Source organism: Pantherophis guttatus, chromosome 3 (genome assembly GCF_059756535.1).
Source record: "Pantherophis guttatus breed Tessera chromosome 3, ASM5975653v1, whole genome shotgun sequence".
Classification (NCBI taxonomy): Eukaryota; Metazoa; Chordata; class Lepidosauria; order Squamata; family Colubridae; genus Pantherophis; species Pantherophis guttatus.
In genome coordinates this window covers 34,380,577-34,403,599 of record NC_142065.1, presented here as the reverse complement: position 1 = coordinate 34,403,599, position 23,023 = coordinate 34,380,577, and the positions used below count along the sequence as shown (strand labels likewise).

Genomic DNA, 23,023 nt, shown 5'->3' with positions numbered 1-23,023 from the left:
GAATTCATATTTCATTAAGCCATGATTGGTTTAACTAGGGTTCATTGAATGCATCATAATTGGCTGGGCATTCCCAGCTGATTTTCATGGCAAAGGTGGGACTAGAATTGATGTTCTCCTATTCTCTAGCCTGGTGCCTTAACCACTAGACCTAATTAACTCTCTTATTATTTCATGACACATAGAAAATATAATTTTTGAAAGAATGGCTCTAGTGTTATTCAGCAAAAGTTGTGTGGCCAGTAATTACCTACAGGAGAAGATAGAATGGGATGTTAGATCCATCCTGTTCCATTTTACACTGACAGATGAATTTATATTACTTGGTCTGTTTTCCTTGCAGTTCACCAGAAACAATTTCTCTGCTGCTTTCTCTCTTAAACTTATATTTGTTCTGAATGTTATTTGACAGGGCAAATATTTACCTCCAATAATGATGAAAATCTCCATCCTTCTAACTGTGAATAACATTCTTTGAATCAATGTTTGTCTGAAGCTTCCAGGATCCTAGCAGATAATCACAGTGAACATGACATGACAGAGAATTGGGGTCACTTGATATTTGTCAGGTTTCTAAGGAGAGCATTTTTCTTGAATTCCTGCCTGGCCAAGTAATGTTCTTTGTGATTAACAATTGCACACAATGTCTGTCTTGATGGAACTGTTCATCTATAGAATTGAAAGGATTTTTCATTTACTACCCATTTTACACGTGAGGAGTATTGAGGCATAAAAAGGGATTTGTTTTTATTGTTATTGAGCAAGAGATGACATGAATAGCCAGATTTGTACAAGATTACATTAATTTGGAATTAGAGTATTCAGATGCAAAAGAGGATAGGGGTCACAAAGCTTTACAATGGCATAGAAGAAGTAATTTTGCAATTCCCACATGTTGCTCTGGAATGCAGATTGCCCATCTTTGGTCTAGAGGTTTTAAATGTGGATGGTATTGTTCTGAATGACTGTCTCGTTCATTTGCTCTGCTTCCTTCCACAGGAAGTACATAAGAGCACCGGAGACCAGTGGTTTTCCAGAAGCCTCTCTGGGAAGCTCCCAGGCAGGACACAAGTAAAGTAGCATTTTGTCATTCAGTTACAGGCAGTCCTCAACCTACAACCATTCGTTTAGCGACCAAAGTTACAACAGCACTGAAAGAAATGAACTATGACTGGTTCACACCCTTACGATCATTGCAACATCCCTAAGGTCATGTGATGAAAATTTGGGTGCTTGGCAACCAGCATGTATTTACAATTTACAACCCCTCCCAGGGTCATGTGAGTGCCATTTGCGACGTGCCCAGCCGGCTTCAGTAGGGGAAGCTGGATTTGCTTAATGACCTAATGATTCACTTACCAACTGCAGCAATTTGCTTAACATCCATGGCAAAAATGATCATACTTAAAAGGACCCACTTAACAACTACTCTGTTTCTCCCAAAATAAGACATCCCCTGATAATAAGCTCACTCGGGCTTTTGAGCGCAAGGCAATAAGGCCAAGCGCTTCAAAAAAATATAAGGCAGGGTCTTATTTTTGGAGAAACACGGGTATCTTGCTTAGCAACAAAATTTTTGGATCCAGTTGTGGTCATAAGTCAGGGACTACCTGTATTAGCCCTAAGAATCATAAATTATCCATTATGAAAATAATACAGAATTAGCATCACTGGTAGACTTTTATAAAGTTATTTCCCCATTAAGTTGTCAAGTCTCATTTTCAAACCCAATCAGCCTGTGCTCAATCACCTCTGTTCATATTATTGTATAAATTACACAGTTTGTTAAAGTGTTGTACAAAGAAGCATTTCTTTTTATCTGTTCTAAATCCCACCCCATCCTTGAATTTCCTGGAAGAATCTTAAATTGTAGTATTACGAGAGGCAGAAAAACATGTTATTATCCACTCTCTTCCCTTCATATATGACACTTGTCCTTTAATGCATCTTCAAGGGAATAATAATGAGTGTGGTTTCGTGCTTGTGGTTTTCCTACTACTGGAATCTCTACCATTAGTCTTTCCCAACTCCAGCTGTGTTGGATTACATTCCCAGATGCTTTTCATATTTTTTTGTAAAAGTTCGTGGTTTTTTTTTTTGCATGTACAAAACCTTGATTTTATTTCACATCTAATTGTTTTCTATTTTGTCCAGTACTCAAGAGTTGATCCAAGTAAGGGAAACTCCATACAACTGCAAAAAATAAATAAATAATGGAAGTAGGTGGTAAATATACCTCTCCCCCCTCCTTTTTAGGGGGCAGATGTTGGCTTGCTTCCAAACCAAGTGCTAGGTTGCATCTTTCCTTTTTTAAATTTTCTATGATAATATGGAGACTGATATGTTTCTTTGTGCAGCAAATGGAAAAAGAATCATCTGGTCCAAGAATCCTGGTAGATACTAAGTAGGTGCCAGTGATATATTGCTGCTCTTGAAAGCCACATTGGGAATTGCAGAATATGTATAGTAAAGATTTTAAGGTCTGTGTTCTTGAATCAGGTTCTAATAGTTTGTCTTTATTCCTGCTGATTTTTACATTCTGTAATATGCAGTATGTAGAAAAGCTTTTGAAGCTGGTATAACAGAAGAGATTTGAACAAAATAAAGGCTTAGATTAAAGGCTCATGCAGCCATGTAGAGAGGATTAAAAGCAATATTTTCAGAAAGGCTTTTGCAGATGAACTTTTAATGAGGTTTTCAAGTGGAACTATTGCATCTGTGGTTTGTTATTATGACTTTATACTAATGGTAGACTCGGAACAGCATTTTACTGTTTTTTGTTATTGTTTTAAAGCTGGCTGAAACATATATTACCATTAGAAGAAAAAAAGGATACTTCATTAAATTATCAACTAATTGTATCAGTAAAAAGCAGATTGAAGTACATCAGTAAAACCCTGAAGACAATCAGTGTATATCTTTTAGAAGTCCCAGTGAAAAGGATCTGCAGATAATTATACCTTTTTAAAGGCAAATCTATAAGTCAGGCCTTTGTAAGTGAACTTAATGTGTGTGGCGGGTCATATGGGCAAAAGTGGACTTGGTGTTAATTAAGCAAAATAATATATATATGATATGCTTCCAAGTCATATATAGAAAGATCAGTGTTAACTGAAACCTTGTGATATCCCTCTAAGTGACATTGATACTATTTGAGAGTTTTGAAACCTTTTGGGTTCTAGCAGCTGGAAAAGGCTACACAATACAAATATACATCCCATAATCCATTCACTACAGCCATTTTTGTCTCTTTCTACCTATACACTTACAAACACACTCAGGAACTTTAAAAGAGATGATAGACACTCCTTTCTCCTTGCCAGTATGAGGAAATTTTCTGTTTCTCTGCTATGTTGGCAGAGAAATAATGATCCTTCTAAAAAAAAATTGCTGGGAGAGAAGAGAAGAAAAATGTCCTCTCCTCAATATTCATTACCAAAATTGTTGTTTCTGAAGTATTAGCAGTGGGAAAACAGCAGCTATGATTTTCGCTATCTAGCAGACGGCCGATCAGTTGGATGATAGAAAAAAGTTAGGGCTCCACACACTCTGGGCAGGTCGCCAGGAGAGTGGCAGAGGGCCTCTTGTATCCTGTGGTTACCCATATGTAATCTGAGTAGTGACATCATGCATGCAAAACTTTCTGTGCACCAGATTTTCTCTGGGTGTTATTAGCATGCTTCTCTGTTCACCATTACTTCAATCAGTCAATTCGTTATTACATTCAGTGACCAGTATTCCATTTAGAAGAGCATGAAGGTTAAATCTTACCAGATTTTTTTTAAAAAAAAAATCACCAAAATATTATAAAATAAAATTCGATAGAAATGATATAATGGTAAAATAAACAGTCATGTTGAAATGATTGATATAATTAATGGTGATGAATTTTACAGCCAATGAAAGAAACTTTGATCACATTCAAAGAAATTGAATCATACCGGCCAGCTAATAAAGTACATACAATCTGTGCCACCTGGAAATTTATTTAATGAACGAATTACCACTGCTTTACAGTTTACATATCACCTTTGGGGGCTGCTCAAAATGCTCCGGGAGGATACACAATATAAGCTAAGGGGAGATGATTCCCAAGGTAACTCTTGCTTGCCTCAATCTGTGTTAGTGGCATTGTGCAGCACAGTGATAACAGCCAAACACAGATTTGTTTTATTGCAGCCCATTGCAAGTGACAGGCAGAACTGTGTTTTTTTGTCAGACATATCTTATGCATGGTAGATCTATATATTGAAAAAGCTTAATCTGGCTTGAAATTTGCCAGTTGCTGAAATTCTGCATTTTAAGTAAAAATACATTGCCCTCTGTATTTATGACTATATCTCCTAGGTGTATTTTGTTTATTTGAATTGATATCTTAAATATTAAATATTTTGTGTACGTAGTTTTAGACAGCATTATATTCATGTGGCACTTGATTGAATTGTGAAAATTGTGGTGGAAGCCAAATTAATGGCAATTATCTTTAACAAAATAATATTTTGGAATATCACTACTTTTCAAAAATAAAATAAAAATTCTTTCTCTCCTATTCAGTTATTTACTTCTTGTTCTCTAACTTGCATTTTCCTCATCCATATTCCATGCTCTATATAAGACAATGAAAAACATTTTTTTTTTAATAATATGAGTGTATTCACACATTAGTAGCATGCTAGAAGCTGAAGAAAACATTGGAGAAACACAGATGTATAGACATATACATTCTTAGTGCTCTCTTTTTTTCTATCCAGCTTGCTGCTGGTTATCCTCTTCTTCTGTTTCCTTCCACCTTTCTCTGCATTGTAGACTTTTTCCAAAGAGCTAGAGCCTAATCTAGCTAATGAGTCCAAAATATGAAAAATTGGGCCTGGTCATTTGTGCCTCAAGTGAAAACTCTGTGTTGATCTGTTTGTTTTCTTAGCTATCCATAGTATTCTCAGTTCTCTAATAAAACAAAACATAAAGTACAATAAATATTAACAAATAAAAACCCACAGTACAAAAACTCATAACATTATCAGGAGGGGCAATCTAGATTCAAGTGAGTTGAGTTGAAGAAATGGTGCTTCCTGGTCTTAACCCCTTCATGAAACTGGGGCACCACTAGTAGCTTTACTTAGGTAAATCTTCAGATGGGTTGACTAGGGATGGAATAATATACATATATTGCAGCAGCAAACTTCAGTCAATAAGCATTTTGAACCAAGAATGATTTCCAGCCAGTCTATAAAGGTAGCACTTAGAACCCGGAAAAGCTCCTAGAGGTGCTTTCATTCCCTCCAGATTACTAGAGGAAAATAAAGATTGGTGGCCCAGTGCTGGCAGCCCTATTTACTTATATTACCAGCTCAGCATATTTTCTGTCTTAATGGGGCCATAGTCTATAAGGATAAAGGAAATGGACTTAATGGACTTAAATTACAAATTAAATTTGTAATTTAAATTACAAACTTAGTAGCTTGTCTCATACTTAAGCAATTTAGAAAATACCTTTATTTAAAATTATTGGATCAGGTCTAAAGAGAAAATGTCTTTCTAAGGAGCAGATGGGATTTAGACTACACAATTTAACTGAAAAATACATAGCCCAAAGGATTCCTTTTTGCAACTTTTGTGGATTTCAAATCATCTTTTGATTTGATTCCAAGGAACTGAATAAGGGAAAAACTACCATATTTTCCGGCGTATAAGAGGACTGTGCATATAAGATGACCCCCGAATTTTCCTGTTAAAATATAGGGTTTGGGCTATACTCACCATATAAGACTACCCCTCTTCCAACGCACACCAAATAAAAATTAAAAAACATCAACTGGCTGACCCACAATGTAAAAGCAGCTGTGCTAGACCCAAAATGGCCCCTGTAACAAGCAGGAACCTCACACAGCCACAAAAAGCCCAAAAACCCAACTTTCACACTTTACACACACAAAATTCCACATACACCTTTGTGAGATTTTGTGTGTTTGTGTAGTTAGAGTGAAACACTACAAAAACATACTAAATCTCAGAAAGCTGCACAAATATTATTTTATTTTATTTTTATTTTTATATGAAAGCTAAATTTAAAACTTCCTAAACTTTAAATGGCTAGGTCTAAAAAAGAACAACTAAAAAAAATCCCAATTAACTATTTTTTTAAAGCTCCCAAAGGGGAAAAAAACTTACCCAATAGAACAGGGGTCTCCAACCTTGGCAACTTTAAGACCTGTAGACTTCAACTCCCAGAATTCCTCAGCCAGCTTTGTTTTTCTGGCTGAGGAATTCTGGGAGTTGAAGTCCACAACTTCCTGCCTGCTTAATTGCAGGCAGGAAGTTGCTTGCTGATGGAATGGATTCAGGCAAGCGAAACAAGGCAAGCGTTGCGACTAGCAGCTAAGGTAAGCAAGCTGGAGGGGGAAAACTTTTTTCCTTCTCCATGGCTCTGGCGATCCCAGCTGAGTTGCCTGATTAGCAGATCGTCAGAGCTTGGATCGCCAGAGCCATTTAAGGCTCGTCAGAGCCTTTCGGGCTGGTCTGCCTGGTTACAGGAGAATGACATCCGGCGTATAAGACAACCCCTGACTTTTGAGAAGATTTTCATGTGTTAAAAAGTCATCTTATACGCCGGAAAATACGGTAATAGGATCCTCAGTGGATAAAATATTGTTCCTTCTTACCTAGACTATTTATTTATTTATTTATTTATTTATTTATTTATTTATTTATTTATTTATTTATTTATTTATTTATTTATTTATTTATTTATTGTCAGAATAAGATATATATATAATGTGAAATAAAAATAATTTAAAATAATTAAACCAATTTGGCTCATCAATTAAGATCTTCAGCGTAGAATTTAGATAATCTGAAAAATTTATGCCAGTCCGGCTTGGTGAAATAGAAAGGTCTTCAGGGCACGACGGAAAGTACGGAGATCTGGGATCATTCGTATCCCTGGGGGTATCCTGTTCCATAGGGCAGATGCCCCCACAGACAGGGCTGTGGAGTCGGGAGATAAATGTTCCGACTCCGACTCCTCAGTTTTTTGTACTTCCGACTCCGACTCCGACTCCAGGTACCCAAAATTTCCTCCGACTCTCCGACTCCGACTCCACAGCACTGTCAGGGCTATGGAGTCGGGAGATAAATGTTCCGACTCCGACTCCTCAGTTTTTTGTACTTCCGACTCCGACTCCAGGTACCCAAAATTTCCTCCGACTCCGACTCCTCAACTCCGACTCCGACTCCACAGCACTGCCCACAGAGAAGGCTCTCCTCCTGGGAACCACCAGCCGACATTGCTTTACTGACGGTTCTCTGAGGAGGCCCACTCTGTGGGAGCGTACTGGTTGGTGGGAGGTTATTGTTTGCAGAAGGTGGTCTCGTAGGTACCCAGGTCTTAAGCCATGGAGCACTTTAAAGGTAAGAACCAACACCTTGAAGCGCACTCAGAAGACCACCGGGAGCCAGTGCAGTTCGCGTAGGAGAGGTGTTACATGTGAGCGCCATATCGCTCCCATAATCACCTGCGCGGGCGCATTCTGGACCAGTTGGAGCCTCCGGGTGCACCTCAAGGGTAGCCCCAACACCTCATTTAATTATTCCAACACCTCATTTAATATGTATGTTTCCTGGATGTTATTTTTCTGGAGTTGTTTCCATCCAGATAGAGGTAAGGCAAGAGTACATTCTAGTACTCTTATTTTTCAATATGTATATTAATTCAAAAATTCAAGTTCTGAGGTCTTCTGATTGTCACTCTCCATGGCTGTAGATTATGCAGTTCTAAACTTTGCTATATGCAGACAACATAGCAATTTTGTCTGTCTTTACCAATAGGAATGAGACTGGCATTGAGATCATTGACTTTCTTTTGCCTAAACAGCAATTTGTAGCAAATCAAAAGACTCCAGTTTTATTTTATTTTATTGCACTATGTGTTTATAAGATGGATAAATAGCTAATTAATGGGACCCCAATAGATCAAATGAATTCTTATAAACATCTTGGGGTACAGTTCCAGTCCTCCTTATCTGGGACTTCACATTTATCAGGGCCAGCATAGTTCTTCAACCATCTACAGATTCCATTCAAAGGGGCACATTTTATTCCTACAGCTCGCAAGGTCTTCCTTCCTAAGGTTATTTCTAAGCTTCTTCATGGTGTTGAGTTTTGCACTTTTAAACCCTGGAAGCTATCCAAGGTGCATCAAGAATGCTGCCTTACACTTAGAGACAGGTTTAGTTTCCATGGGTGCCAATGCCTGGTACTTCCTCATTAATTCCCAGTTAAAATTGCTGTTTTTCCTCTGGCTCCAGTGATTTTCAGACACTATTTTAATTCAACCTGGCTAATAAAAGCTAACCGCAGACTCTAGTCTTTTTTGGAGAGGTTCTGTTTATTAGGGTTTGAAAATGCCATAAAGAACTTATCTGGGATATTGATTTACAAACTACTCCAGACCTAATATTCAGCCCCATAGTTTCAGAATTGTTCTCAGATTGGCAAGTGTCATCATCCTAGTTCACTTCTATTATAATTCTCAACTGTTTTTGGCATTCACCTTGGCCAGAGGAGATACATTACTCCCCACAATCCTATTGGGATATTAAAATGCACCCCTCTTCCGCAGTGTATATGCCAATATGAAAATCTTTCTGTAGAATTCATAAACTACATATTCCTTTGTTTATTCTCTTTACAGAGAATATTGAAAGACTTTCATTTATCCCATTTTAAAGAACTACCTTGGTAGAGAATGTGATGTTTATCAGTCACTTCTTCTATCCTGTTAGGACACTGATGTATTTGTCCAGGTTGCCTGATTTTGTGCCTAAATTTGTTCTATCCCCCCCCCTCTGTGATTATAGATTAGCACTAATCCTAGTGATCATCACCACTAATATTGTTACATCAGTTTTATTTTTGGTGATAGTAGTGCCCAATGATCTATGCTTCTCCCTATTGTATATTTGCTAGTGCCATATAATTATGATTGCAAGAATAGGATCACAACAAGGAAATGATAGCAAAACCCAAAATCATTTCACTATTTTCACTTAATAGTTTTCAAGAGCTGATTATTATCTTATAGATTTGTAGATACCAGTTAAAAACTAAATGCATGTATCTATCAGACAGATTCCATGTAGTTTTACTCATTCTAGTGGATTAAGGAAATTAACTCCCAACTATCTTAAATCAAAGATATTAAGTACCAGGACTGTGAGAAATGGGCTTGATTCAATTTGAGATTTTAAGGCAAACTGATTAAATTTAATCTGCTTTGAGATTGCATTTGAAAAAGCAAATTCATAGGCTACATCCACATTTCTTCAATTTTTTTTTTTTCAAAATGAAATGACTGATTGTTTTGAGAACAGAGCCAGCAAGTTTCAGGTTGAAAAATACTGACTTTACATAGAGCTGCAGTACTACTACAGAGTCAAAAACTGATGCATTGATCCAGCCGTTTCCACATTGACTTCATCATGATGAACCAGATTTTCTTTTACTGTATTGTCCATTAATACAGTATCTCCCTCTTGTAATTTCAATATCAATTTTTGGTAAATTATATGCTAGGTATTTCTCTGGTTTATTTGCAAATTCAAAATTTTCACTTTACATAATTCATTTTTATTTTTATTTTACTCTTAACATGGTGTTTTTGAAAAAGTTTAATTTGTTAAGACATACTTGTCTTCTTTGGAAATGTTTTTTCTCTCATTCAAAATAGCTTGTGTTTTTTCTTGACTCTTCTTTTATAGTTCACTCATATGTTGTACAAAATAACCTCTAATAAAAACTTTACCTTCATTCCAAACCATTTTAAGTCAGTATACCTAAATTATTTTCAAAAAAATGTTTAAATTTCAATTTCCAATTTTCCACCATTGCGTCTTTCTGTAGCAATTTTTAATTTAGTCTCCATCAAAAAGAACTAAATGTTCTTTTATAAACCAAACTGACAGTATTATCATTGATTAATGTCTTTGGTAATAGCTCTACTTCAGAAGCCTTAATAGCCAAGTTCTTTAAAATCCAAATCATGTTTGCATTTAAGGCATAATTTCGCAGCATCAAAGTCTTAATCCCATTCAAAGTAAATTCCAGCCCAACATCCACCATGCTCCTCAATCAATACAAGTTCTGGTTGTAGTTGGGGATTTATATCAGTGGTGAAGTCCAAACTGGTTTGCTACCAGTTTTTCTGGCCGTGCATGCGCGCTGGGTGCCAAATGTGCACTGCGTGCACATCCACAGTGCGCACCACATGTGCGCCGTGAGCGCATGCACAGTACACGCCAAAAGGAGGCTTGGGAAGGTAAGTAGAACAGTGTGGGGGGAGATCAGCTGTGCCACGCAATTTAACTTTGCTAGAAAGCAGGATTTCCTGCTTTCTAGCAAAGCTAAACCCCGCGGCACAGCTGTACGCGCCAAAAGGAGGCTTGGGAAGGTAAGTAGAACAGCGGGGGGGGGAATCAACTGTGCCGCGGGGTTTAAACCTCACGGCACAGCTGATCGTTGGAAATACCAGTTCCCGGTAGGTTTTTGGAACTAATGGTTCACCTGAACCGGTAGCTTTTTACTTGTTTGCCCAAACAAGTAGCTTTTTTTTTTTTACTACCGGTTCACCTGAACTGGTAGTTTTTATCACTACTGGTTCACCTGAACCAGCACGAACTGGTAGCTTTTCACCCCGATTTATATTCAAAACAACTCTGTTTCTTTTTTTTTCTTCCTGTTGAAATGAATTATTCACCCAAATTTTTATAAATCAATATCTTATGTCTTTTTTTTTCTAATGTGTCCTTTGTGAGCAAATTAGATCTTAATTTTTTTCAAATAATGATTTCTTCCTTTTTGAGGAGCATTTGCTCCATTTATATTTCAAGTTAAGCATTTGTAAGCCATAATCAAACCAAAAAGTTTCAAAAAATCATTATCTACAGCGCCTAGTTCAGTATCATCCTTTTCAGTTTCCTGTTGCACCTGTTAGAGTTTTTGTGTAATCTCTTCTGATACCGCAATTAGGTATTGCTTTTCTAGAAATTCTCTTCCCTTTTGGATTGAATTCAATTGAAACCTCTGCTGCTTAAAAGTAAAAATTATACCTTCCAATTTGTCCCATAGAAATGGAATCTTTTTCTGCTTTAGTCTCTCATCAAAGAAAAAAAACTTTTCTCTTATGAAAAAATATAATTAAATAATTACAAACAAAACAACCAGTATTATTAATCTATTATTAATCTTCAGTCTTCTATTAAAAAGCTACTTCAAAACTTGATCCCTTGTCTTCTTCCTGAAAAATTGCACCAAAACTTTGGAATATTTCTTAGTCTTGCAAACCTTATATTTATTTTGTATACTTTATTGATTTCTGTTTCTTCCAATCCCAATTTTAAAAAAATTACCACAGCTTTAGTAATTATTCTCTAATATCTTCAGTAGAATCCTGTGTGATTCATCTTAATTTCATTCAAAATTTCTTTTCTCTCAATTCAAATACACCCAGATCATCTAGTTCTCTTTCTAACTCTCACTCTATAACTTATGCCTTACTCTCCAATGTTTCCATGTTGTCATTAATTTGTTTTATATCCCCAGACACCTATTCTACTGAGCTTTCCATCTTCCACCCATAACTTCTTTCATCTCCTCTTTCATCCCTACATGTCTTCCATCCAATCTCTTTTTTTCAAAAGCTGTCCAAATGATTCAGCTAGGTTATTGGACAGTTGCTGCGACATTTTCTGAAGCAAATCTGATGTAATTCCTCTCTCTGCAGGTTGCTCTAATGATCTTCTCTCCCTTTATATACCTAGTGGATCCAGGTTTTGTCATTTTACATGTTCTTATCCACCATATCTTTTAATCTTTATGTACATATCTGGCCTTATAATAAGGAGGTATTCATCTAAAAGACCAAAAGAAGCTAGTTTGGGTTATAAAAGCCCAATGCAACTTAAATTAAATATCTCAGAATTAAATCTTTCTTCAGCTCAAAAGTATTCTGCTGATTCAGAGCATCAAGAACTGCCAAATTTAGGTCATTCTCTGAGCAACTAAAAAATGACACAACTCATTGGTTATCACAGTATTCAGAATTCTTGCTCAAACTTTTCCAGACCTCAGTAGCTTACTGTATGTGGCAGAATCAAAGAACAAGGAGTCTTAAAATATACTATTATTTAAAGTCATACGTTCTCCATCAGTTGTCACTTCTCATAATGATGCGCATGATTGCTTAAATTATGGTATTATTTAGTAAATAAGTTATTGTATTAAATAGTTACAATACATAAGTTATTGTATATATTAATATTTAATTAAAAATGAGTAACAGTCAACAGCCCATTTTACTCACTCAGATAATATAGCCCTTTATATTATTATAAATATATCTCAAATTTAAACAGTCATTGCATTGAAGGAACTGAGATTCCACATTATTCAAAACAGTATTGAATGGAAAAAATGTATATAAATTTTGTCCACTACAGCTAGTCCATGACATACAAATATTCATTTAGTGAACGTTCAAAGTTACAACAGCACTGAAAACTAATTTATGACCATTTTTCACACTTATGACCTTGCAACATCTCCACAGTGATGTGAACAAGATTTGGACTCTTAGCAACTAGCATGTACTTATGACCGTTGCAGTGTCATGTGATCACCTTCTGCAACCTTCTGACAAGCAAAGTCAATGAAAAAGTCAAATTCATTTAATCACCATGAAACTAACTTAACAAGTGCAGTGATTCACTTGAAAACTGTGGCAAGAAAGGTCATAAAATGGGACAAAACTCACTTAAAACTGTCTCACTTAGCTTAGCAATAGAAATGTTGAGTTCAATTGTGGTCCTAAAACAAGGATTACCTGTACTAAATAGCTTTTGGAGAAACAAGTATGGGTTTTTTTAAAAAAAATATGAGAAGTTGTCAAACTATCTTTTGTTATGTTTTTATTTTAGACATACAATGGTCAGAATGAAAATAATGAAGATTATGAAATCCCTCCTATTACTCCTCCTAATCTCCCTGATCCATCCCTCCTTCACTTGGTGGATCATGAAACTGGATATCATTCACTGTGCCACAGTCTCCCCCCAAATAGCCTGATACCAGCATATTCCTACCAGAATATGGATCTGCCTGCTATCATGGTATCTAATATGTTGAGCCAAGATGGGCATCTCCTGTCTAGTCAGCTACCTACCGTGAGTAATATTTTTTTTCTATTATTGTACTTCATTTTGTATAACTCTACCTTTCTATATGATTATTCCAGATATAATGGAATACAATTTAGAAGAGGGGACATCAATTTCTACTTATTCCTGAGATAAAAATCTGTTTGGATTTGATAGTTTTTAAAATTCAAGATGTTCTTGACTATGATAAATGAAGATTCTTAATTCTGTGCAGAGCCCATGGCTTATTTTAAGAATCACCATTAAGTAACTGAATATTTCCATTTTGCTAACCCAGATATTTTTTGTTAATCTGTGATCTTGTATATTGTTTTGCTAACATAATAACAACACGCATACAAATAAAGCCTTCTATGAATTTAATTATGGACTAAATTCTACCATGTTAGTTCAGTGCTAGTTGGTAGATTTTTTTTTCACTTCTCAGTCTAGTGCTGAAAAGGAATAACTAGTCCAAAATCACTCAGCCAGTTTCCATGTCTAAACTAGAACTGTCATATCTTTGTTCCTAGTCCAGCATCCTAACCAATGTACTACACTGGTTAGTATATATATATTTATACCATCACATTAATCTTAGTTACTTTATGATCAAGAAAGTGAATTTTCTCAGTAGCTTAAGTGATATGCTGAACAATGGACAATTAATTTGATATTTGGAAAATACTATACAAATAATTTCAGTTTAGATATTTTTTCTTATTTCTTATTCTTTTCTTACAAGGTATTATAAGACTGTTGTCTGAGAATGAAGTACCTCAGCAGAATAGCCTAGAAATAATAAAAAGAACACTGACAAAACAGAAACAACACAGGCCTTTAGAATGGATCGGAACTGTGCATTTTTCATCCCCAGTCACGTCTATCAAGTTTTTTCGGCTGGCAAAATAAAATTAGGATAAATTGGCAATGATTGAAATACTAAAAAAGCAAGCTCAAGTCCTATTGTATATTCAAAATAGTCTAAAATAAAAAGTTTGAATTACTGTAACATGCAACCTTTGGATTAGATGTTACTCTTTTGCATAAAGTAGCAGCATAGGAATAATTTGTTAAATTTAAGAAAAAGATGGGTCTGGAACAGAATTTTTTAAAGAGCTTGTCCAGAGCTAAGATAAGAAAAAAATACATGTTATATCAACTTTAGTTGTGTTTTAATAAGCAATATGGAAATTACAGGTTTAGTGTATGAAAAAACTTAATGATTATGGCTTCAGAGAATCTAGCTAACTTAGATTCATATTTTTTTATTTAAAACATTTAAATTCCACTTCCCTAATATTTTGTGACTAATAATTAATTATAATAAAATAATAGTGTAGAAATGAGTAGAAATAGAATAGCAAAATAGCCCTGCATGAAATAATTCTAATCTATCAAATGAAATAAAAGTTTCCCCTATTAGCATATGCTGACCATATGCTAATATGGTATGGGAAACTTTGACTTCTCTGGCTGGTATTCGGAGATCTTATCTCTTAGTCTAACCTACATTTAAGAATAGATGGTAGGAGTTCACCAAATTTGTAGCAACCAAATTATAAATATACAAATATACATAGATACATGGATACATACATATATCTTTATAGATCATATCTTGGAAAAATGCTTCATTTATTAATAACATTTTTTGAAGAAGGGTAGTGTTCAGGATGTTCTGGAAAAAGAAATAGAAAGAGAGAAATTGCTTGTAAATATTAGCAATAAATAATAGAGTTTAAACCGTGAGAAATTCGTCCTACCCCTTTACTAAAGTCCCCTACATTTTCAGATATTCAATTTCTTTGTGTCTAATTGAAGGGATTCCACTAATACTTACTCTGTCATGGCCATCTCCCACTCAACAGATACCTTTGTGTGAAATCAAACATTACTTTATGGTCCTCTTCAGCCGAGTTGATTAAACCATTCATTTCTGAGACAAAAGAGTCAATTTCATATGAAAGATATTTCCCTCTCAGTTTAATTTAAAGCACAGACCCAATGCCTGACCCCTATTTTCATAACATGATAATTTTATTCTGCATTGATTGTCTCATTTTTGAGAAAAGATATTGCACATATAAATCAGTTTCTAAAATATCCAAAGAAATGAGGAGAAAGGGATTTATTAAGCATCTTACATATGAAATAATTTATTTTGGAATAGTCCTTGGGAAATGTTCTGTAGTTTATGGGTCTGTTTTATAAATGCAGTATCATGACAATAAATCAGGACTGAGCTGTAAGAAGATAAGAAGAGGGCTTAGTGTGCTATAAGCATAGAATAGGGATATTAAGATTTGTTTCCCCCTTGTAATGAAAATGAAAATCGAAAAGAAATCTGGGGAAGTTCAAGTTTCCCAGCTGATTGTCAGTGAAGAATGTTTTATTTTAAATGGTGCATCTGGAGTGTTGACATATCCCTAAGGTTTTCAACTGCAAAGAGGGTGTTAAGGAAGAAAATTGTCTTTCTATTTTAAGGCCAAAATAATTTTTCTCTCTTTCTGTCAAATATCTTTTTCCAAACCATTAACATTTCCATCCCTGATTAAATGTCATGTCACAGTAAATCAGCCATTCGTTCCCAGTATTTGCACCATTTGTAGGCTGGGCAACACATCTCCCAGTAATGTACGTAGAAATTTTCCAAGTGGCATTAACACAATGTGTATTTTATTTATTTATATGCTCTTTCTATTTGTTTTATCTAAGACACAGCTTACAACAATTAAAAATAAAGTATCAAACCACCACCACAACAAAGATTACTACACAATTAACACAATTGAAATAAAAATCAAACTCAGTTATTAAAATAATAATTAAAAGGTTGTTGAAACATTTAGCATCTTTTTAAATACAGGGAGAGTGCCAAATACCTTTTTCCACATGGTCTGGAGCTATTTGGGAGAAGACTCATTCCTCCATACCAATACTAGAGCTTCTGGTAGTGGAAACGTATTCAAAAGGATCATTGTCACTGATCTAAACAACCTATCAAGTTTATAATGGGAGAGATGGAGAACCAGACTCTAAACCATTTAGGATTTTAAAGATTAATACCAGCACCTAACACAGTTGTATGATACACAATTGGTAAATTGACATATCTTTAAATAACCTGAACCCTGCACCATGAACTGTCAGCCTTTCAAAGTAGGCAAGGCAAGGAAACAGGAGTAACTAAACGTCTTGGAATGTACTCTAAAGGTTACGGTGTTACAACAAAATCTTAGATGACTGTGAAGTCCTTCTCTTCTTCAAATTATGCCTACCACAGTCAAGGCAGACCTGTTTTGAGTTTCTTTCTCACCCCCATTTTTTATAATAGCACAACAGTCTGGCTGCTACGTTTTGCATCAACTGCAGTTTTCAGGCACTTTTCAAGAACAGCTGTACCTCATTATATAATATTACAATACATTTGCGCTATTCTATTATCACAGTTTGTCTGTGATATTGTGACAAAAATGTTTCAATGCTCAATATGTATTTCTTAAGCATGATGACATCCAAAGACAGCGTCTTAACTTCCACCTATAAATGTACACTATACAAAATGTACACAAGACCTGTTAATGTTTGCATACCTACGTATTTATGAGTGCAATAAGTTATACAAGTAGTTCTTGCTTAATGATCACAATTGGAACTAGAATATTGGTCATTGAGCAAAGCAGTCACTAAGCAATACATCACATGATAACTTTATTCAACGATTGCAATCCTGGCAATTATTCTTGCAGTCATTAAGCAATCATGTGATTTGTTAAGCAGAGGGGGTTCCAAATAAGAAACATGAGGATGCCTCAGTTGGGCAGGAGCCCTGAGAGGCAAAGCATAGGATGCACACTTTCCCACATACACAAAGGTCCAAATGCCTAAGAAGCTTCCACAGAGTAGCAGCTGTCTTCTGAGAAGTTCCAAAAGCCCAGGAGGCTCCAATGATGTACTACAGTGCAAAGGAATCACCCTTCATGAACAGCCAAATACATGGGAAGCCCCAATTCAGACGCCCCAGCTCCATTGCCCTTGCTGCTCTGCATTGCATCACACCAGCTGATCTTCACTATTTCCTTTGTCCCACTGTCCCATTATTTATGAGGCATACCCAGCCTGGCCCTTTATGAGGATGAAAAAGAAAATGAAATACTAAAGACAGTCACTCAAATGCAGCATCCTAAAATACTCCTTTTCACTGTGGTCCTGATTGCAGCCATAAACTAGAACAGGCTTTACAGTGAAAGAAAGGAAAAGAAGAACTATCCTACACTTTCTCATGACTCTGCAAAGAAGGTGCAGTTCTTGTCAATCCTAAAACGAAAAGTTTTGGATTGGCTTCCTGTGGGTTAAAACGGCCTAGATTCCTAGAGGAAATTGGCTTCAGCTTGGCTTCCTGTGACAGGAAGCCAAGCTGAAGCCTATCTCCTCTAGGAATCAGCTTGGTGGTTTTAACCCACAGGAAGCCAAGCAGAAGCCAATCTTCTCTAGGAATCGGCTTGGTGGTTTTAATTCATAGGAAGCCAAGTCAGAGCCAATCTCCTCTAGGCTTTTGATGTTATCTGGGAAGAATTTGAGCATTCAATGAAGTAGACAGGATCCCTAGGCTGTAGATATGGCCACTTGTGTATTAGATCCCTGCAAGGAGGGAGCATATGGGTGGCTCCATGCATTGATAAATATATCTTTGAAAGAGGGGTGTATGTGGTTCTGCCAACTCTGAAAGAGTTCCTTCCTCAGGGAACCAGCTAATCTGAACATTTTCATCCAGTCTCCAACTTTCCCTTTTTAAGGAAGTTTGGAGAAGGTGGTCAGACTCCAGCCTCAGAAGACTCTGGTGAAAATGGATAATCATCCCAGACAGGATTCAGACTAGGATATAATATGGAGTCAGCTTCGGTTGATGATTTGTAGTGAGTTCAGAATGAGGATGGTGCATCCATTCTGACTGTCCTTGATCTCTTGCTGGCCTTCATTCCCATCCACTATGATATCATTCTGGTTTGACTGAGGTTGGGAAGTGGGGGGCATTATTCTGAGATATTTCTTCTCTGAGGCGGTTCTCAATTGGTATTAGTGGGAGGAGAACAGTTCAGCCTGCCTTATGGGGTGCTTCAGGACTTTACCCCACCTCTCTGCTTTTCCAAATCCACATGAAGCTGCAGGGGATAGTAATTTGTTTTATCCATATAGGGCAAGGAATGATCGATATGCATATTAAATCCAGTAAAACATCTCTGCAACATCAGTGTCTAGAGGCTCTAAGGATCTGGATGGCAAGAACAGATTGTGTCTTAACCCTGCTAAGACTAAATGGGGAGAGGTTTTCAAATCTCCAAATCTGGGAGTTGGAGGCTTTCCATCTTTCAGACCTCATGTGAAATATGGTGATTCTCCTGAACTCACAGTTCCTGCTTGAAGAGCAAGTCACAGCTATAAGGTCTCTGCACAACTGTGCCTTGTGTACTAGTTGCATTTATTCCTGAACCAAAGGTAGTCACTCATGCCTTAGTTACTTTCCCATTGGACCACTGGAATATATTCTATGCGAGGTGCAAGGAATCATGTGGCATAAACATTAAACAAACATACAAATAAGGCAGTTGTTGAAGATCATCTGGAATTTTCAGTAGCCCATTTCATTATGCCCATGTAATACCACTATTTTGTGCTGTCAGTTTTAAAATCCTACATAGTATAAAACCAGATTAACTGGCCTTCTCCCAAGGACATGAATTAGAACAACATCCAGTTGAATGTTGTGTTATGATGATTGGTCACTACTGTTGTATTTTGTATTTTATATTTATTTATTCTGTATGTTTTAATACTGGTTTATTATTTGTTTTTACTGTTGTATGCTGCCCAGAGTCTCATTGCTTGAATTTTGTGACCTTAACTAATAAATAGACAAATAGGTAGACAGATAAATAAATAAACTCAAAATACCTGAAAAGCACCTGGTAAGGAAACCTGTCCTAGAGTGCTGGCATTTCCTTATATTCAAATTATTTTGCACATTTGTGCCTCTTATCCTATCTTCAGAACATTGCACACTAATGAGTAAATTATTCTCACAATAACTCTTATGTAAGAAGAGAAAATTATTGTCCCTCTTTTATAGACAGAAACCTAAGCAAACACACTAGCTGACTTAAACATAGAAAGGCTTGGGAACAAATAAATGAATAAATGATACACTAAACCCATTGATTCCTCTACTACAAGCTGCATTGTTAAAGGCATTATTTTGCCTTCAACTGAAGTTCACTGAACTGCACAGAAGTAACTATAGGCTATGGTAAGTGTTCTCAGAAATGAAGTTTATAACTCCATGCATATGTGTGCTGTTGTTTATGTTAGCATATGCTGTGGTAAACTTCCAAAAGTCACTTAGGTGAGTGTAGAATTTTAATAAATAAATAAAAATACCAAATGTAAAGAATTGGTCTTAATCTCAGTTTTGATTGTCAATTTTTAGTCATGAATTTTGAGCTTATTACTTTTGGTTGCTAAATACATAGTATACTCCTGAGCTTTTCAAGTAAATTCACTAAGATTAGAAACAGAAGCAATTAGAAATACATGATAATAGAACTAAATTCTTATAGTATAATGACGTTATTAAAATCCATGGAAACAGTAAGTAATTTTCTGAATAATGGGAACACAGAAATAAATCTCAACAAAATACTGATGGTCTAAAACCATCAGTAAAAAAAAAATGCTTTAAAATGGAGCTGGACATAAAAAAAGATAGGAAATGCAGAATAAGGTAATAACAAAATGCATGTTTAAGTTAAATTTATGGTTTGGTGTGAATTGAGAAAATGTACTTTATGATCACATGACAATCCAGAAGTGGAAACAGTAAGATGATGTTGTGTTGTTCACTGTTTTTTTCTGAAATTTAAATTAATCACTCACTCAGAACGGCACACTAAATTTCTAGAACTTGCTAAAATACATGTAAAAATAAATTTATATAAGACAATCGTTTTCGTTTTCTGCCCTTTTCTCAGGGAATTAGATCTAAATCATGGTTTTTTGTTTTATTTTTTTAATTTGATTTATATGCCACCCTTCTCCGGAGACTCAGGGCGGCTTACAATGCGTTAAGCAATAGCCTTCATCCTTTTGTATATTTATACAAAGTCAGCTTATTGCCCCCACAATCTGGGTCCTCATTTCACCTACCTTAGAAAGGATGGAAGGCTGAGTCAACCTTGAGCCTGGCAAGATTCGAACTTACTAATTGCAGACAGCTGGAGTTAAATTACAATGCATTAGTCTGCTGAGCTATCCAGGTTTTCTTTCATTAAGTATTAAAAGGCACATTGTGTTGTTTGGATGCTGGGATGGAAGTTAGCAAGCCCATGTTCAAGACCCAAATGCTGCCGTGGAGCAGGGTTGAGTTCCCGTCCTTCTCTTCAGTTCCTGCTAGGGACATGAAAGGAGCCCCCAAGTGGGCATCCCCCAGGCAACAGTGATATCACCGGCTAATCCTTTCAACCCAGGAGCGCCTTGGTGGTTCTGATACAAGTGCAAAACTTTTAAGTGTTAAACCATGGAATGTAATTTTGAAATATGAAGTCTAAGACAACAAAGCCATTAGTGGTGAATACTTGCATAATCTAGCAGACTACCAGTTGCTGGGTTCTCTGTTGATTCATAATGTGCTTGGTTTGGTTTTGTTTAGCATGATGTGATTCATATTTGGGGCTTAGTGTGTTCCTTTTTAAAAACATGGCATTAAGCTCAGCCAATTGTGATTTATTCAAGAAATCATAGCTAAACAAACTTTGACTTAATCAAAATGTTCACCCATTTAGAGTCTTTGAAACTGATCAAAATTAATCCAAGTGTAAGAAGTTAGGCACTCAGAGGATTTTGAAATAAGCTCTGGAGCGTCATGAATTAAAGTGAAAATCATATTCAATGTGGGAAAAAATTACAGTGTATGGAAAAGGAATTAAGCATGACTGAGCACATGTCAGATTTTGTTCAAAATATCTCATTTGTTCAAGCTATCAGACTTTATTTTTACAATTCGTGTCCCAATGACTTAGTCTTGTGTAAACCCAGGTAAGTGAATTGAGATGTGCAGGAAGAATGTTTGATGGAAGTGAATGTTTTGTTAATTTTTGAAATTTCCAGAGGACTAAAGAATTTATATCCTACTTTTTAGCTATTTCTTTACACCTGTGAAACCTTTCATCCCCAATGACTGTGAGATGAAGAAAGTTAATGTTCTCTTCATTAAAGTAAAGGGAGTGCAGCCGATCCTTTAACCATATCCTTCCGTATTGGTTTTTTTTTTAAAAAAAAACAACAACTTTGGTTCTATAAATACCCTGCATATACTAGGTTCTTATTATGAAGGAACAAAGTGAGAAGGAAATTCACCAGTTGAGATGTAGCCACAGATGTTAATGTGTTTCTTTTCTCTTCTTGAGGCCTTGCTGATATTGAATGTAACTACAACAACAGAGGAATTATTCTGGGCCCACTCAAGTTTATTTTTAAGATTAGTCTTCCTGGCCCTGCTGCACATGATGTTCTATTACATGGCATTTATAATATCTATGCTTCTTTGTTGGAAGCAGCTATGGGGAACATGCTGAATTCCATTGATATTTAGAATAGAGCTGGGAAATGTTAGGGACTCTGCAAACAGAATAATTTTTGCTAAACTGGAAAAATGTGCATTTGACTTTCCTTAATTAGATTTTTTGGGTTACTAGATACATACATAAGGCATAGAAATGGATCTTGCAGAAATACAAGAAATACCAAAGTACAACATACAGAATGTGAAATGTGATGGATGTTTAGCATTCTCTAAGCTTTGCAAATTTCCCCCAAAAGTTCATCTCTAATTTTGCAGAGCATACAAAACCACATTTTCAGCTTCTAAAAAAGGATTTAAGTTCAACAACAAACAGCCCTGCAGGACTTGAAAAAAATCCTTTTTCTTTCCAACTGCTATTCAGGCATCCTGACATCTTTTCTCTCTTTATTTTACACAGATATCAGATATGATGTTAGAAGCCATTCTCGTCTAAGTTCTAGAGGTGGGGATCTCCTGCCATTTCTTTTTAATCCAGATTGCTTTTTCCAGATGAAAGGAGCTATGACATTTTTAATAGAATTGGTTGCATGGTCTCAACAATGGAGATATTTCTTAGAGAGAGAGCAATCATGTGAACCTGCATATGTTTTTTTCTCACTCATCCCTACCTACCAAAATTTTGAAACTAATCGACTTTATCTCTGCCCCAGAATTAGACCCTCCAGAAAGGGTTTTTTTGCGGGGTGGGGGGGTGGGGGGGCAAGGAAATAGGTTTTCTAGATCAAGTTAGATTACAATAACAAAAGAATCATATGTCAGGTCTCAGATTTATGTCCTCTAGAGTGATTCTTTGCCTTTCTTTATGCATGATGGATAGTTGCTTGTTTATGTTCCCTTCCCTTTAAGGAAATATATATTGCAATAGAATTGCAGGACCATGGGGAAATGTTTACAATTTTGCAAGATGAATATTCAGACAGCTTCAGTGGTCAAGAGTAACAGCAGATGCCAACAATTAAGTTTTATCTTATCGTGTTTGCCACTGGGCCAATATTGTTTCTGGTAGGCCAGATGGTTTACTATGGCTCCTCCTTTCACCAATGGGACTCTGGGATTCTGTTTCAATGGATTTCATTTCTGATCTTCCCCTTCAACAGAATTACATGATGGTTTTTATATCTATCTATCTATCTATCTATCTATCTATCTATCTATCTATCTATCTATCTATCTATCTATCTATTTGGTATTTATCAAT

At 36.0% G+C, this 23,023-nt stretch overlaps 1 protein-coding gene and 1 long non-coding RNA gene across 12 annotated transcripts in view; one reads left to right on the top strand and one right to left on the bottom strand.

Annotated features, from left to right (window-relative positions):
* TOX2 (TOX high mobility group box family member 2) overlaps positions 1 to 23,023 on the top strand; it is a 261,657-nt gene that overhangs the window by 146,852 nt on the left and 91,782 nt on the right. For all 11 annotated transcript variants that reach the window (XM_087889233.1, XM_034414059.3, XM_034414055.3 and 8 more), the window contains one exon: positions 12,969 to 13,214. In XM_087889233.1, coding sequence (XP_087745359.1) covers positions 12,969 to 13,214 — 246 coding nt within the window. The remainder of the gene's footprint in view (positions 1 to 12,968; positions 13,215 to 23,023) is intronic.
* Positions 1,815 to 17,549, bottom strand: LOC117663691 (uncharacterized). Its single transcript, XR_004590791.2, has 4 exons — positions 17,465 to 17,549; positions 16,073 to 16,187; positions 14,787 to 14,868; positions 1,815 to 4,944 (listed from the first exon to the last, which is right to left on the bottom strand). It is a non-coding gene; the product is annotated as an uncharacterized LOC117663691 (long non-coding RNA).